Source organism: Vanacampus margaritifer, chromosome 20, assembly GCF_051991255.1.
Source record: "Vanacampus margaritifer isolate UIUO_Vmar chromosome 20, RoL_Vmar_1.0, whole genome shotgun sequence".
Lineage (NCBI taxonomy): Eukaryota > Metazoa > Chordata > Actinopteri > Syngnathiformes > Syngnathidae > Vanacampus > Vanacampus margaritifer.
In genome coordinates this window covers 17444943-17459241 of record NC_135451.1, presented here as the reverse complement: position 1 = coordinate 17459241, position 14299 = coordinate 17444943, and the positions used below count along the sequence as shown (strand labels likewise).

The 14299-nt window shown below is 44.2% G+C and overlaps 1 protein-coding gene across 2 annotated transcripts in view; it reads right to left on the bottom strand.

Moving 5' to 3' along the window:
* Nucleotides 1–14299, bottom strand: part of LOC144040445 (cadherin-10-like) — an 83240-nt gene that overhangs the window by 21286 nt on the left and 47655 nt on the right. Inside the window, exons 1-2 of one of the 2 annotated variants that reach the window (XM_077554627.1) lie at nt 8607–8818; nt 907–1265 (exon numbers count right to left, since the gene is read on the bottom strand). In XM_077554627.1, the coding sequence (XP_077410753.1) occupies nt 907–1113 (207 nt within the window). In that variant the 5' untranslated portion in view covers nt 1114–1265; nt 8607–8818. Of the gene's footprint in view, nt 1–906; nt 1266–8606; nt 8819–14299 lie in introns of those variants that run through there. The other variant, XM_077554626.1, reaches the window with a different exon arrangement.

Here is a 14299-nt window from a genome sequence, read left to right as displayed (position 1 = left end):
TATAAAATCCTCCTCTTCCTCCTCCTCCATCATCTCCTTAAGCATCGAGTACATCTTCCAAAAGTAAGTTCAACTTCATTTTATTTATCTTATTACGTACATGTACATACTGTGTGTGTGTCTCTCGCTCTCTCTCTCTAACATACGTAGTACAGTACTGTACGAATTCTCTCCATTTTATTAAAAGTTTTTTTCAGTACAAACCAATGCAGGTTAATTGTACAAGCCTTAAACATACTTATATAAACCTTCAATATACTTATATAGGCTTTAAACATAAATTATAATACAAAATATAGCACTGAAGCAACTTACGAACAAATTCACCTTACGAACGATCGTCCGGAACGTAACTCGTTCGTAAGGCGGGGAGCGTCTGGATACTTATCAAATCAACACCCTCAGGATTGCCAAGGATTGGGTCGGGTCTCGATTTGAGTACTAGCCAAATTTGACTTGGTTCGTGTCTCATGAGTGTTGGAGGTGACGTCAACGGGTTCGTCTATCTCGAGTCTGAGGGCGGATCTCGAGCCGATTGCTAAATTAGGACATTTTTAACATTGTCTGTACAAATATGGCTCCTGGAGCACAAGCTCTTCATGGCAAAAACATGTCATAGTCGTTAGGCTCGGCCGAGAGACACTAGCCTGCTTGAACTCAATGAGTTGATCAATAAATAGCTAATTATCTTTGTTGGCTCCAAAATGCTCATATTCAATAAAAAAGCCCAAACGAGACTTTGACTTGTGACTCGTCTCAACCTGATGAAAAAATAGACTTCAGTAAGTTTCTTTGGCAACTGATAGCATTGTGTCGGTCCATTCCTGTTTCAGCCAATCAAAGTCCTCGGCATGGAGTCGCGGCGTTCGGAAATGAGGTCGCACCCGATCTACTGGCGCACGTTACCTTGCCGACGTACTGATGATCATTTCCCATGTATTCCTCCATCAGAAAGAATTGATTCCACATCCATCCTCGCTTGGAGCGCTGCAGAATCCTGCCGTCGCTCTCTTGCATCGCAAACACATTCCCAGTATTCCCAGGCTCGGCGAGGGGCAGAGCGGTGGCGGGCCACAGGGTGCACAGCGTCAGGACCAGCCGGCCGATGAGCATCGTATCCGAGTCGGCGGGGGGGGGGGTGGCGGACGCTTCTGGAACGACGACTCGGGAATTACGGAGAGGAAGTCGGGACTTGACGACGGCTGCAAGATAGCGTGAGAACAACACACATTGTATTCCTCGCGGCGATCCCAAACACCAGACGCCTGCGGGGGGGGAAACAAACGACAAACTTGAGTTACAAATGTGTGGGGACGTTATCGAGGAGAAGAGAATACACGATGGGGGCGCTCAGTTTACATCTCTGACATTTCAAGGTTAAGGACCGTGCAATGAACTTCACGCTCAGATAGCATCTTACTGTTTTTTTTTCTTCTTTCTATTGTATTTTTTGATATTTGCGGCCTAGAAATGCTTTGTATAAAGATATTTTTTTGTCATTTTGACTTTACTACAGCATCATCTTAGGTCAATGTACAGTTAGATGTGCAGGTATGCTTCGGAAAACGTGGATTATCGGGCCCATTCATCTTGGGAGTTATGCTCCAGAAACACCTATATTAGGTGAAAATCTGATCCATATTCATATATATGTAGATTTTATACATATAAAATATACACATATATGAAGATTTTTTTTTTTCTGCAGTAGTACTAAATTGTCAAATTCAAGCATTCTTGTCCAGTAGTCAACTGTGTTTTGATTTTGACTCTCCAATTTTGATTCTAATATAAAAAAATCTATTTTTTTTTTTTTTTTTTAACAAATTGTAAATACAGTGCATTTGAATACATAAACCAGACAACTGCCAATGCACACTTGTAGACAATCAAAATGGAAGTATTCATTTTCGCAAAATCTATTGTTGTAGGCAGTGCGGGGATTTGGCGGGAAAAAAAATGGTCTGCCCTGAGATTGGCTGCCAACCAGTTCAAAGTGTAACCTGCTCCTCTCCCAAATTCAGCTGCAGTAGACGACAGCTCACTGTAGGATGAGCACTATAAAAAAAAAAAATGGATGGATGAATATATTATTGTTATTCTGGTTTGCAGTTGTTACAACTGCATTGCATTTTATCAAGAGCTGAAATGTTCCTCACACTTTTGAGCGTAGGTACACGTAATGAGTTGTTGTTAAATTGCAAATATCATTAAGCGTGACAGAAAAAGTCATTTCCATGTAAAATAATGTCTTATTAATGCAGCAATTTCCCGTCTTGTGTAAATTCATTAAGAAGGTTAATTAAGTGTTGCTGCGGCTGGCGGGATGCGACCCAATCCCGGACCGCGCCCGCCCATCGATACCTTGCACGTTGAGTCAGACGCATTCATCACACATGATGCTTGTATTTACTTAGCAAAGTCAACCACGCTGGCCTAATGCGTCCCCAGATGCAAAGCGGGCCTGCGAGCAGACGAGCGACGGGCCTAATTCATCCGTCTGTGAGTTGAGTTTGCTTTCTTGGCCTCAAACTATCCCACCGCAGCTCCTCTGTCAGCAACTCTGAGATTAATCGCGTCGCTCACCGGTGGAATTTTCCAGCTAATTTGGTCTTGCGTTCATTACTTTCAGTCAATCCCTTCGATTCCTTTTTCGCTCCTTTGACACTACGATGCAATCCAAGACAAATCACCCTGCCTGACTTATGAAAAGTATTTCCTAATATTGGCAATCTTCTTCCTCTCTGAATCCCCACCAGGACTTGGACCTGATAGGTAATTTGGCCGCACTTGAATAATTAATGGTCTTTTAGGAAGTTAATTGTAATAAATCTCTCTTTCTAAAAGAGCCCATTAAGTCTGTTCGCCACATCTCCAGACCGCAGTACGTACTTCAGGGGTGCTCACTTGTCTGTGACTTAAGCTCTTCAGCGAGGACTCAAAGGTCACTGGACCACTTGGCCCACAATTGGAATACCGGGAACACTTTTTCGGAGCGCAATCCTTTCCACTCCCTCCGTAGAATCAAAAATATTTTACACACGACAGTAAGAGTGAATATTTCCAGGATTAATGCCGCCGAAGTCTGTTGATATTATCGGACAGTGGCAAAAGCTTTCAACAGAGGGAGGAGGCTTGGATGTCTAACTTCTCATCCTGGTCACATCTTGCCACTCATGATTTTCATGCAGTTAGGCCAGGAAAATCAAGAGTCCAAGTTGACTACCCATTCCACGTTGCTCTTTTTCACAAGACTTTGGAATAATCCGCATGGAGAATGTACATATTGAATTTGACCAGAACTATAAATAAAATCTTGGGGGTTCTGAAAAAAAAATATTCATACTGTAGGAACTTGTAAGAATGTGAAGACGTCATAAGAACGGGATGGAATGTTGCCACTCTGAGGTTTTTCTGTATCCGTCTAAAGATGGTTGACATGGAAGCCTTCGATGTGGGAACAGTCCCACTCACGGCTTCGTCCACAATCAGCCTGAGATTGACTGGGAACCAATCCAGGGTATAATTCACCATGCGGAAGGGGATCCTGTCCCTGCTCTGACTCTGAACAGGATCAGGTGTAGCAAGGGTAGAACTGATGGCCTTTTTAACACTTTAAGTCTAAAGAAGGGCCACTGGTACTGTTCTGATTCACAGATCCGAAAAAAACAAAAACAGGGTGGAGTTCTGCAGAATTCTGAGGACTCTTTCAAACCTCTACCTTAGTAAGGACTATTGGTGGCATTGTAGTACTCCTACAGTATCAGGATCAGACTCATGGTCTATGATTGACATGAGGCCAGTCTTTCACGTCTCAGAATAGGCTGCAAGTCATAATGTGTCCCTGAGCAGGACAAACAATGGAAAATAACAGAGGAGATGAAATCCTGAGGACTCTTCCCAGAACAACAAAGGGGCAATGGTAACGGTGTGCATAAAACGGACCTGCAAGCAATCTTTAGCACCTGATGTGACCCTGGCAGGATAAACTGTATAAAAATAACAGATGGCTGAAGGAAACCGAATTTGAAGGAGCCACCATCCATAGTGAGGGGTGGAATTTTGTGGAACTGCGTGTAAGCACGATTCCAAACTTCTGAAGAATCCTGAAAGCCTCAAATAACTTCCTAGAGTTGAACTTCTGAAGAATCCAGAAGTAGCACACGTACGTGTTTTCGAGGTCAACCGAGGAGTCTCGATGAGACGGACGGCCGTGCGGGTTTCGCAAGGTAAACACGTTTTCCCGTCGAGAGCTGACATTATCTGCGGCTTGATGATCCTGTCTCTATTTCTAATTTTATTTTCTCCATTATGCGGACGGGCGAGTGTGACGCACGCCTTCTCCAGATCAGGAAAACGCCGCCTGGCAATTAATCTGGCCTGACGCTTGTTATTGCATTTTCTAATTAACATTCCCGCCCGTCCTTGGGCTTTAATAGCATTCTGGATATGAATCCTTGATGGGGTGCGGCCATCACGCGTCGGGATTCTTCCAAACACCCTATTAAGGGATGAGCGAGCATGCGGAAGCCTTGCCAGATCCTATAGACTCAAGCTGCATTAACTTATTCAGCCTATTAAAATCAGCGGGAGTATTAAAAAGTTGTTTATGACTAGATTAAGTCAAAGGCAGGAAAAGAAAAACTTGGGATGTGAAGGGACCAAATGAGAGCGAGTGCACTCTTAAAGTGGCGTCCTGCGCTTGTTATCCTTAATCTTGTGCTAAGACGCATCTTGGCAGGCGCTCGGCTCCGCTCCATTTGTGTAATCTGCAGAATTATACATTCTTGTTTTGCTGAATAAGAAGCTCTTTGATCAGACGTAAACTAGCTGCTCATCATGAGGTGGGGGGGGGGGGGGTGGGGTAGGGGGGAGAAAGACGCCTCGCCGGGCATTTGTATGCTTCTCGTAATTGAACACGCTCGCTTTCAGCCGCAACGCCAAACTTTAAGACACTAAGCACTTTTAGAAACGTCACTCAGCACTGTAGGGCGGGGAATTGTGACGCCACTCGCCAGCCACATGGGGTTCGCCACAATCGGCAAATTCTGCCGGAACAGAGATGGTAAAGCTGAGTTTTAACTCGATGAAGCATTTTCTGGAGAAATTGCATGTGAATGCTGAAAAGCTGAATGAATAAAAACATTATGAATGAGGTGAAATGCTGAAAAATATGGACTTATGTCAAATGGTATATAATGAAAAATGTATAATGTTCTTGAAAGGTAGTGGTGAAAAAATACAAGCATTGAATGATGTGGAATGATATTGAATGAGATTTCATTATATGCAATTTGGTGAAAATGTGCAATATGTGAGTGAAAAATATAGAATTTTTGGCACGTGGGAATTGTGGGAATGTTAAAACTCATTCCCAAGGTGAACTGAACATTTTGAATGTAGAATGGGAAATTGTAGAACGTTGAATGTTAGGAATGAGAAAAGTAATAGCCCGCGAAGCATGAATTTTTGGAACATGTTGAAGTTGGAATGGTTTGATTCGGTCAAGAAATGCAGAAGTAGTTAAAGGACAAAAATAAAGGCACACTAACATCCACAAAATTACTGCTTTTGGATATATATATATATATATATATATATATATATATATATATGTTTATTATAGTGGTTGTAGAAAAAGTGGTTTAGTGACAGCAAAAATCATGATCAAATCAAAATGTATTTACTATTTAGATCCATATTTTATAATCTGAGGCATATTCCCATTGTGAAATTCCAGTACTCTCTAGGATCGTCTTGAACTAATATTAGGCAACTAAATACCTATAAACATAGACACAAGGTCATGTGATCAGTTGACTAGGCTATTCCAAGACAAGTAACATGTATGTGACATGTTAATGAACATCTCAGCCTTGCCGTTGGATTGGCCAGAGCGTACCCAACATTGTAGCCAGAGACTGAATGCAATCGAATTCCAATCAAACGGAACATTTTCCTCTAGAACCATCTAGAATCAAGAAGACCCCGCCCACATGTATCACATACATGTTGTAACATCAATATCGCTGCTTTTTGAGCTCAATATATTGGGCAGGCTCAAAATGCATACAAAATGTAGGGAACTTTATCCAATTTCACTTTTTTTTTTTTTAATAACTATCATAAATAAATCACACGTACATGAATGATGATACATTAATAACACTGTTAACTCCTCTAGAGATGCTTATAACTGCTTAATAAACGATTAACACTCCGGCATAATTAGCTATTATAGTGGCGAACAGCCTCATTAAGCAGTAATTAGCCCTAAAAACATCACCGTGTTCTTCCCCTGTGATCATCACCAGGAAGTCTTTGAGTTAAATATTCCAAATTATGGACTCGACGTTGCATCCGAGGAGCCGCTCCTCAACATGTGAGTAACTTTGCCGAAGACGGCCTTTAAAGGCTGCCAGCGCACTCTTTAATTGATTATGCCATGAAAGTTAAGTGCGCACTTTATGGTTTATGAATGCTAATAAATTGTCCAAAGTGCGTTAGTGTGTGAGCGGACGTTTCCTCCGCGTGAACGGCGTATGAAGAAGAGAGAAAAAAAAAAGATACATCATTCGAGATGCCGTGTGTTCATGATTATACATGAAAGCCAACCAATTCAGGGAGGATCTTAGAATTAAAATGCATCTTGCTTGATGTTTCATGCACTCAACAGCAAGCAGCTGACCTCCACCAAGGCCGCCCAAATCCTTCATTTGGAAGCCTGTCATTTGCATTTAGGCCCCAAAATTTGGAAATATTAAAAGATGCTGAGATAAAAAAAAAAATCATTGATACACGTCAGTATTTGATCTATCGGTCCATGACAACAACAACAAAAAGTAGAAGTGTCTCACATGCAAATAATTAGAAAGGATTTGAAAGGTACCATATAAAAGGTTTAATTGTATGTAAGACTAGAAAAGCTAGCGAAAATGAAAATGTTTCATTTCTCACAATGTATTTATGGCAATCTTATTTTTTAAAAAATCATGCTCGTGGTTCCATGTATGTAATACTGCATTAAGGGCAAAAGAAAAACATAACCCTCTTGTGTCTGACATTGACTAAATACATCAAAGAGATCAAATCTTGTTCATGTCCTAAATTGGCACGTTTGTAAAAGTGCATTATGGGCAGAAACGAAACGTTCTTATAACTAACAATGGCCGACTTTGTCCTAAAATAAAAGACAACAGCGAGCAAAACGCAAATGGTGGAAGACAATCAAGTGATCTTTACACATTTCATCATGTTAGAAACAAAAACGCTTGCTTGAACAAAGACTACTGTACATAACGTAAAACTACATCATGAGGACAATGGAATATCAGTGTTTGATTAATTTTGCCCCCCCCCCTTTCCAATTAATTTTTTACATGGCAACCTAACATGACCAACAATAGAAGCCAATTAATCTAGTTCAGTTACTGTAACAAGTATAATCAGGTACTACATACACGATGGACAAAAAGCAGATCAACTTGTTGACAAAAACCTCATTGATGAGTTTTTAGTGATTGGTGCAATGAGAGCACGGAAGGGCTCGGTGAAGACCACCTAAGTAGAAGTCCCCGCATGATGAGGGATGACGCGGCTCCTCTTCTCCACTTGGTGGAGCCCTCGACCTTCCGGCGTCTTCCTCTCTGCCTTTGCACCCCGGCCGGCCGAGAGAGGCTGCTTGGCCGACTGCCGCCTCCGCCGGAGCTCACTGAGCCGTGCTCGTGCTTCCAAAGCCATATTGTGACACCGAGCACGTTTTCTTGTCGAGATCCGCAAAAAAAATCCACTCCACTTATTATTAGAAGAAAAAGCTGCACCAGAGCGCACTTGTTCCTTCTGAAAGGATGCATCATCCGTCTCCCTCCGCAAGGAAGATGATTTCTCATGGAAGATGAGTGAGTGATAGGCTTTCCTGGGAGATATTCACATGCATGCCGCTATGTAGGCTGGCTTAACGAACCTCATGCGCATCACTTTGGCCAGGGTGGAGGTGGGGGTCGGGGGTGGGTGGGTGGGGGGGGTTGATCTTGTGGCGGTACAATCACACTATCACAGATAAACAACCGTACAAACTAAGCCATTCAACCTGTGCAGCATGCAAAGTTAGTCAAAGAGAGATTTATCCAGTTGTCTGTTTCCGATCTGCCGGAGTCGATCCCAGATGACTTAAGGCGGACTGATTGCCCGTCAATCTCAGGGCACGTATAGAGACGGACGACCATTCACATTGTCGCCAAACGTGAACTGAGCCCAAGCCAGCTGACTGTGCCATCGCACCATCCGGTCCGAGACCATCCATTTTCCCGACCACTTATTCTATTCCGGCTCGCAGGGAATTTGAGCCTATCCCAGCTGACCCTGGGAAAATGGCAGACTACACCCCGGACTGGTCGCCAGTCAATCGCAAGGCACATGAAGAAGAGGACAAACAATCACTGAACTGAAGCTCCCTGCGCCGAAGTCAGGCGAGCGCACCGCAAAATTCCTAAATCTATCGTATGACTTCATAATTCTGCCAGTCTGGCTCTTTTGAAGTTGCGACGATGCAAGGATGGAAACGATTCAGCGTCAACAAGAAAAACAACAACAAGTATAGTTCTTACTTGCGCTAGCCTGCCTTAGGGATGAGGCGATGCTTCTCTCTCCTCCTCCTCAGCGGTGCTTACTTAGCAGCCGAGCATCTGACTCCCACCGGCAGCGACGACATTCCAAGACTGACAACGGCTCAGCTGCCGGGAGCGTGTGCGTGCGTGCGCGAGTGTTTGTGTGTATGGATGTGCGCACAGAGAAAAAGAGAGGGAGAGAGAGAGAGTGAGCTCCTTGTGCGTTGTTCCTCCCTCCATCCCTCCCTCACTGTGGCCTCTCCCCCTTTTTCCCCCTCCCTTGTACTTTCTTCTCTTCCCCCCTCCTTCTGTCTTTCTGTATAGCGGCGCATCACTTTTGGCTCGAGATGTCACAGAGGCTGAAGCCGAGGCGACTCCGCTCCTGATTGGCTGCCATTCACTAGTTGGCGATAAAGAAAAGCAAACGGGGGGGTGGGAGTAAATAAAGCACAGAGGGAGGAAGGGAAGGGAGAAGTGGAGGTGGGGAGCAGAGCGGAGCGCGGTGCCCTACATGCCAGGGAGCAGCGACGGAGTTACGGTTTGGATCGGCCCTTCTGAATCCAAGTGATTTCTTGGAATTGGCGGAATCAGTGGTAGCTGTGTCCATTTCTGTTTTTTCCTGGTCCATCCTCTATCACAGCCTGAAAAACCGCTTCCTTGGCCTCTGATGATTCACAAGCAACACTCAGAACCTCTACCAAAACCTTCAGTTGTCTCTACTGCCACTGTCACAAGGCTCGGCAGTTTGAGGCGTTACGGCCCATTGGCCTTTGGTTTACCAAGGTTCAAATGTAGCACATCCAAGCCACTACTTGTAGGCTGAGGGTTCAGGTTAGGGGTTGGTTTATCTATTGGGAATGAACGTAAATTCCACCGCAGCACAGTTCGACCCCCGGTTCCAAGCATTGCTCGATCTGGCCCTGGGAGTTAGAATTCCAAGTTCCAGGATTCCAAGTTCCAATTTATGGAGGTCAGGCAAAGGTCTCCGTCAGCCTCCCTTATCCAACCATGACCCTCTATACCCGGTTACAAAGTCCCGTCCCCCTGGAGCACCGGAGTCAGATTTATATTTAAGAGGGGGTTCGGTCAAATATTGGAACGGATTGTTAGGGTAGTCCTACTTTGCAGCTAGTTGCGCCACAATCTTGAGAAGTTTCTCAAAGTAGTCTACAAGAGAACCTCAGTCTGGATGTCAGGATTCTTTCAATGACATGTTAACTTCAGGCAATCTTGGATACATTTAAAAGAAGTCTTGCAGCGTGGCGGACTTTACGTTACCATGTTCAAGTTAGGCTTTCAGCAGAGATGGATTTTTTTTTCATCCGTACAATAGGCAGACAGACTGATGTGGTCTACTATTGGGTCTTTCAGTTTTGATTTGTACAATAGACGGCTCATTCCAGCATATCACGACTGAGACCTGTGATGAGTGTTTTGGTGCTGTCAGCATCCGTCATTGCCAGAGGGACGAGCCAAAAGTCAGATGATTGCAGAGCAATATTTACATTTTGAAATGTGCTGCTGACCTCCGCCTTGACCTTTCAAAGGAAGCGCCTCGGGTAATTCCGGACGCGCAAGGCATGATAGAGTATGGGTGGTCTCCTCCACATGCTCCAGGTAGATTCTGTGGATTTATGCCAGTTGGGATTTAAGGAGACCCTCGTATGTATGCTTTGGACGCTAGCTTGAATTCACCAAAAGGAAGGTTGTAAGTTATGTTTGATTTTTATTAATAGAGATATGACATGAAAAAAGTCCTGATCTGTAGTATATCATACGCCCAAGATATAGTCCAGGTTTTTGGGGAGCTTTTGAAAACGTTGTTTCTTACCAGTAGATGAACTTAATGTCTGCATATCATGGTGAATATTTTAAGCCAATTCGCAACCACACAGCTGGAGATAATGTTGAGGTTTCAAATGAAGGCTTCAAGCCTTGGTTAGGATTTTAATCTACGGTTCCGGTTTTAAGACTAAGGAAGGTGTTTTGGTTAGGGATTCCAACTGGGGTTGAGGTTTCAAGGCTCGCTTGGGATTTTAGACTAGCGTTAAGGTTTTGAGTCTGGGATGGACTCTTGCATGAAACGGGCTGCCGGGCCGCCGGGCCACTCCTCTCGAAACCCTCGGCAGCCCTCGTCTAATCTGCTTCCTTTGACCGAAGGCCGCCGTGTTGGAATCGGCCGTGCGATGAGGAACCTGCTTGGCACTCTTCATCATCTTCTCACACACACTCAGCTCCATGTTGGATGCTTACCGGCACCACACGCACACAGTGCGGTGCTGATCCAGCATTTTAAAGAGTGCCTCGCTGTCATATGTGATGGTCGCGCTCTTGACTGTGAGCCGATTTACACAACAAACAAGCGCACACACACGCATATATCATATACTGTACTGTATATAAATATGGATCTTGACGGATGTATTAGTCCCGCACTAGTTCCCACTGACATCATCCAACATGAAGAGCTTTAATGTGGACTCTTTCAATTTCAGTGAGGTGTTTGGCCTTGAGTACGGTTGAGGTTTCACTCTTCGGGGGAGGGGAGGGGGGAGGGGGGCTTTGGGCCACCACGTAATTAAGCGAGGCAAATGTCTGTTCTTCGCTCATGATTATCAGCTGCGGCAGATAAATAAAAAATGCAAACAGGCCAAAGTAATTAACATGGGAAGCAGCAGCGAGGTAGCCGCCATCTGATAGGCAGCCAAGTGCTCGCGCTTCATCATTCTCTCCCTCGCGCTCAGATTAAGAAGGCGGGGCCTCAATGAGCTGGCATGTTGGTGTTGGGAGGGTGCTGGGATGTGCTAGTAACGGGGGCACGCCGTGTTTACCGACATCCACATGTGCGTGTGAATCTGATATCATCTGTGTATCTCTTGGTGGAATTAGTATTAATTTACCTGCGATTTGGGCCCGTGGGACGTTAATTACGCCGAGACAAACAAACTGCAACAAGCTTTGTGTTTGAGGAAATGCGCTCACATAGCCGACGTGAATTCTGATCATCCTCTGATTTCCAGTGAAGTTCATTCCTGTTACCTCGTCCCCACTTAAGTCCAATGAGGACTCCATTTAAAAGAAACTACAGTTGCAAGACAATTTTAAGGCAGGGTTGAGGTTTCAAATAAGGGTTTCAAGCCAGAGATAGGGTTTCACTTTGGGGTCTCAACCCTCAATTTGGGTTTTAAGTTAAATTTAGGCTTTAAAATGAGGGATTTGAAATCTGGGTTAAAATTTCAAACTAGGGTTAGAAAACCAGGTTTTTGCAAACCAGGATTAAGATTCAAACCAGTTTTAGAGTTTTAAATGAGCTTTCAAGAGAGAGTTATGGTTTAGAAAGAGTATAACGTTTTCAAAAAAGGGTTTCTACAAGTCCGATTTCACTTTGGGGTCTCGAGCCTCCGTTTGAGTGTTAAACTGGAGTTAGGCTTTCATATTAGGGATTCCAAGTCTGGGTTGAAGTTTCAAACTCAACATTTGGTGTTTCTAGCTAGGGCAAGCCTTGCAAATGAGGTTTTCAAACTAGATTTAGGCTTTCAAATGAGTGTGGTTTTTAAAATTCAGGTTAGGGTTTCTAATTGGCGTTTGTGTGATTGCGTGAGTGTTTTCTGCGTATCTCTTGGTGGAATTGGTTTAAATTCGCCTGCAATTTCAGGCCGCGGGACGTTAATTACACAGAGACAAACAAGCAGTAACACACTTTGTGTTTGAGGAAATACTCTCACATCATGACAGTAAATTCCAAGGGTCTCATCTGATTTCCAGTGGCTCTCATTTCTGCTACCACGCACCCCCACATCCCCTCGTCCTAATGAGGACTCCATTAAATGAAATCAAAGTTTTCCAGGCTGAGGAAAAAGCTTCCTTAAGTGCCGCCGTCTCCTGATCCTCTCCCAATTCTGTGCGTCAGCTCCCATCAGCGTCACCTGCTTTTCACCTCCGTAGTCACTCCGCCCGTTGATTAACTCCCTGATTCCCCGCTCACGGCCCGCCAAAGGCCCCCAGCACACCCCCGAACCCCCACTGTTTGCCACACCAGAACAATGTCGGTGTCAGCATTTGGGTTATTGATGTGCGACAAGCATGGGAGTGTCTCTTAAGCAGCCGGTCACGAAGGATCCGGAGACACAACAGCTGGGAGGTAATTGATCACGTCTCGCTTTTGTTCATCTGGCAGCGGCTTCGTTTGCAGGAAATCAACATTCTGATAGGAAGACGCCGCCGTGTCATCGAACGCTGGCTTCAATCTGAATGAGGCCTGATTGGAATGTAAACAGTGACGACATGCGGAGTGTGGAGATGGTGGACGTTAATGGACATTTAAGAGTGTACCGGCAACTCCGGTCTCTGTTTTCATGTTTAATGGCGTTTGGGAACTTTTGATTGCAGTCACACGTGACATTAGTCTGGTTTCCATCCAATCATTTTTTTAAGCAAATGTACTGAAAATGTGCAAAAGGGACATGCGACTCATGCTTGTTTCCATCTATTCTTCTTTTGCGACCATTGAGAGGGGACTCCGCCGCTGTAGGTGGCGCTATACACCATAGAGATGTAAGTCACCATTAGTTTAAAAGGAGAAGAAGAAGCGACTAAAATTGGGCCATTAGTTAGCCAGCCATCTTGGAACTGGCCCTGAGCAGAAAGTTAACAAGAATAACGATTGACTTGATTTGAACATGAATAATAAATACGGTGCCATCACACAAAATGTAATTGGACAGTTAAATGTGGAAAGAAAGAACTGATGACGTTCGACTTGGTTTTGGCAAGCTCTTGAACTTTCTTCACTTTAATATAAAAAAACAAAACAAACTTTGATAGAAAAAGCCGAAACAGCAGTTTTCCCTCTCATATCATTTGAGGTCTTATTTGTCTGAGAGCGGCAGTTTACTGGTGGAACCCGGGTTTTTGGCGTGGCTCTCTTGAGGATTCCCAGCGAGTCTCTGCTCTGCGTGAATTAATGATGATGCCGAGCGTTTGATGGAGCTCCATCGTTTCCAACATTTTTGGCCGGGCTTGAGTGCTGAGTCGTTAGAATGCAAATGTGGGCCTTTCCTACGATATCTCGTGTCTTTTTCACCTCCTGCTGCCTTCACTTAAGCACCAAAGTATTAGCTTTCGACGTAGCGAGGCTGCCGGATGCACACGCGGATTTGAAACGTCTTTCTTTGAATGGTGTGGTCTCGTTCCTCCATTTTGGGATGGGTCAAGTTTGCTGTTGATTTGGTGCAACACCAGTCGAGAATGTTAACAAACATTTCCCGTCTAGACTCCAGTATGAGTTTGGTAGAAAATGGGCGGAGCTTCTAAGCCAACCATCCATTTGTCTGACTACACTTGGAATTGCAGCTATAGCGGCTGTCAAGTGGCGCCGTTTCAGAGTCCAACCTGAGGCCAGTGTTTATTTTCAAAAACTGATTTTGAACTTGATCTTTCGGTTTGCGTCAGAATGTTATTGTATAACTTTGGTAATTCAGCCATTTTCTTCTACCATTTGCTAGTTTTTCAGTGTTTTGACTTTGGCGTTCTTGGATCCCAGCCAGTTTTTCTTTGCAGTTGTTTGGAAGTTCTTGATTGAACTCTGAAGCCCGTTTGGTGTCATGTGCAGAGTTCTCCTCATTGCCAACCATTTTAGCGCATTTTAACGTCTCTCAAGACCTACAGAAAGAATATAGTTGAGCTTTTGCCAA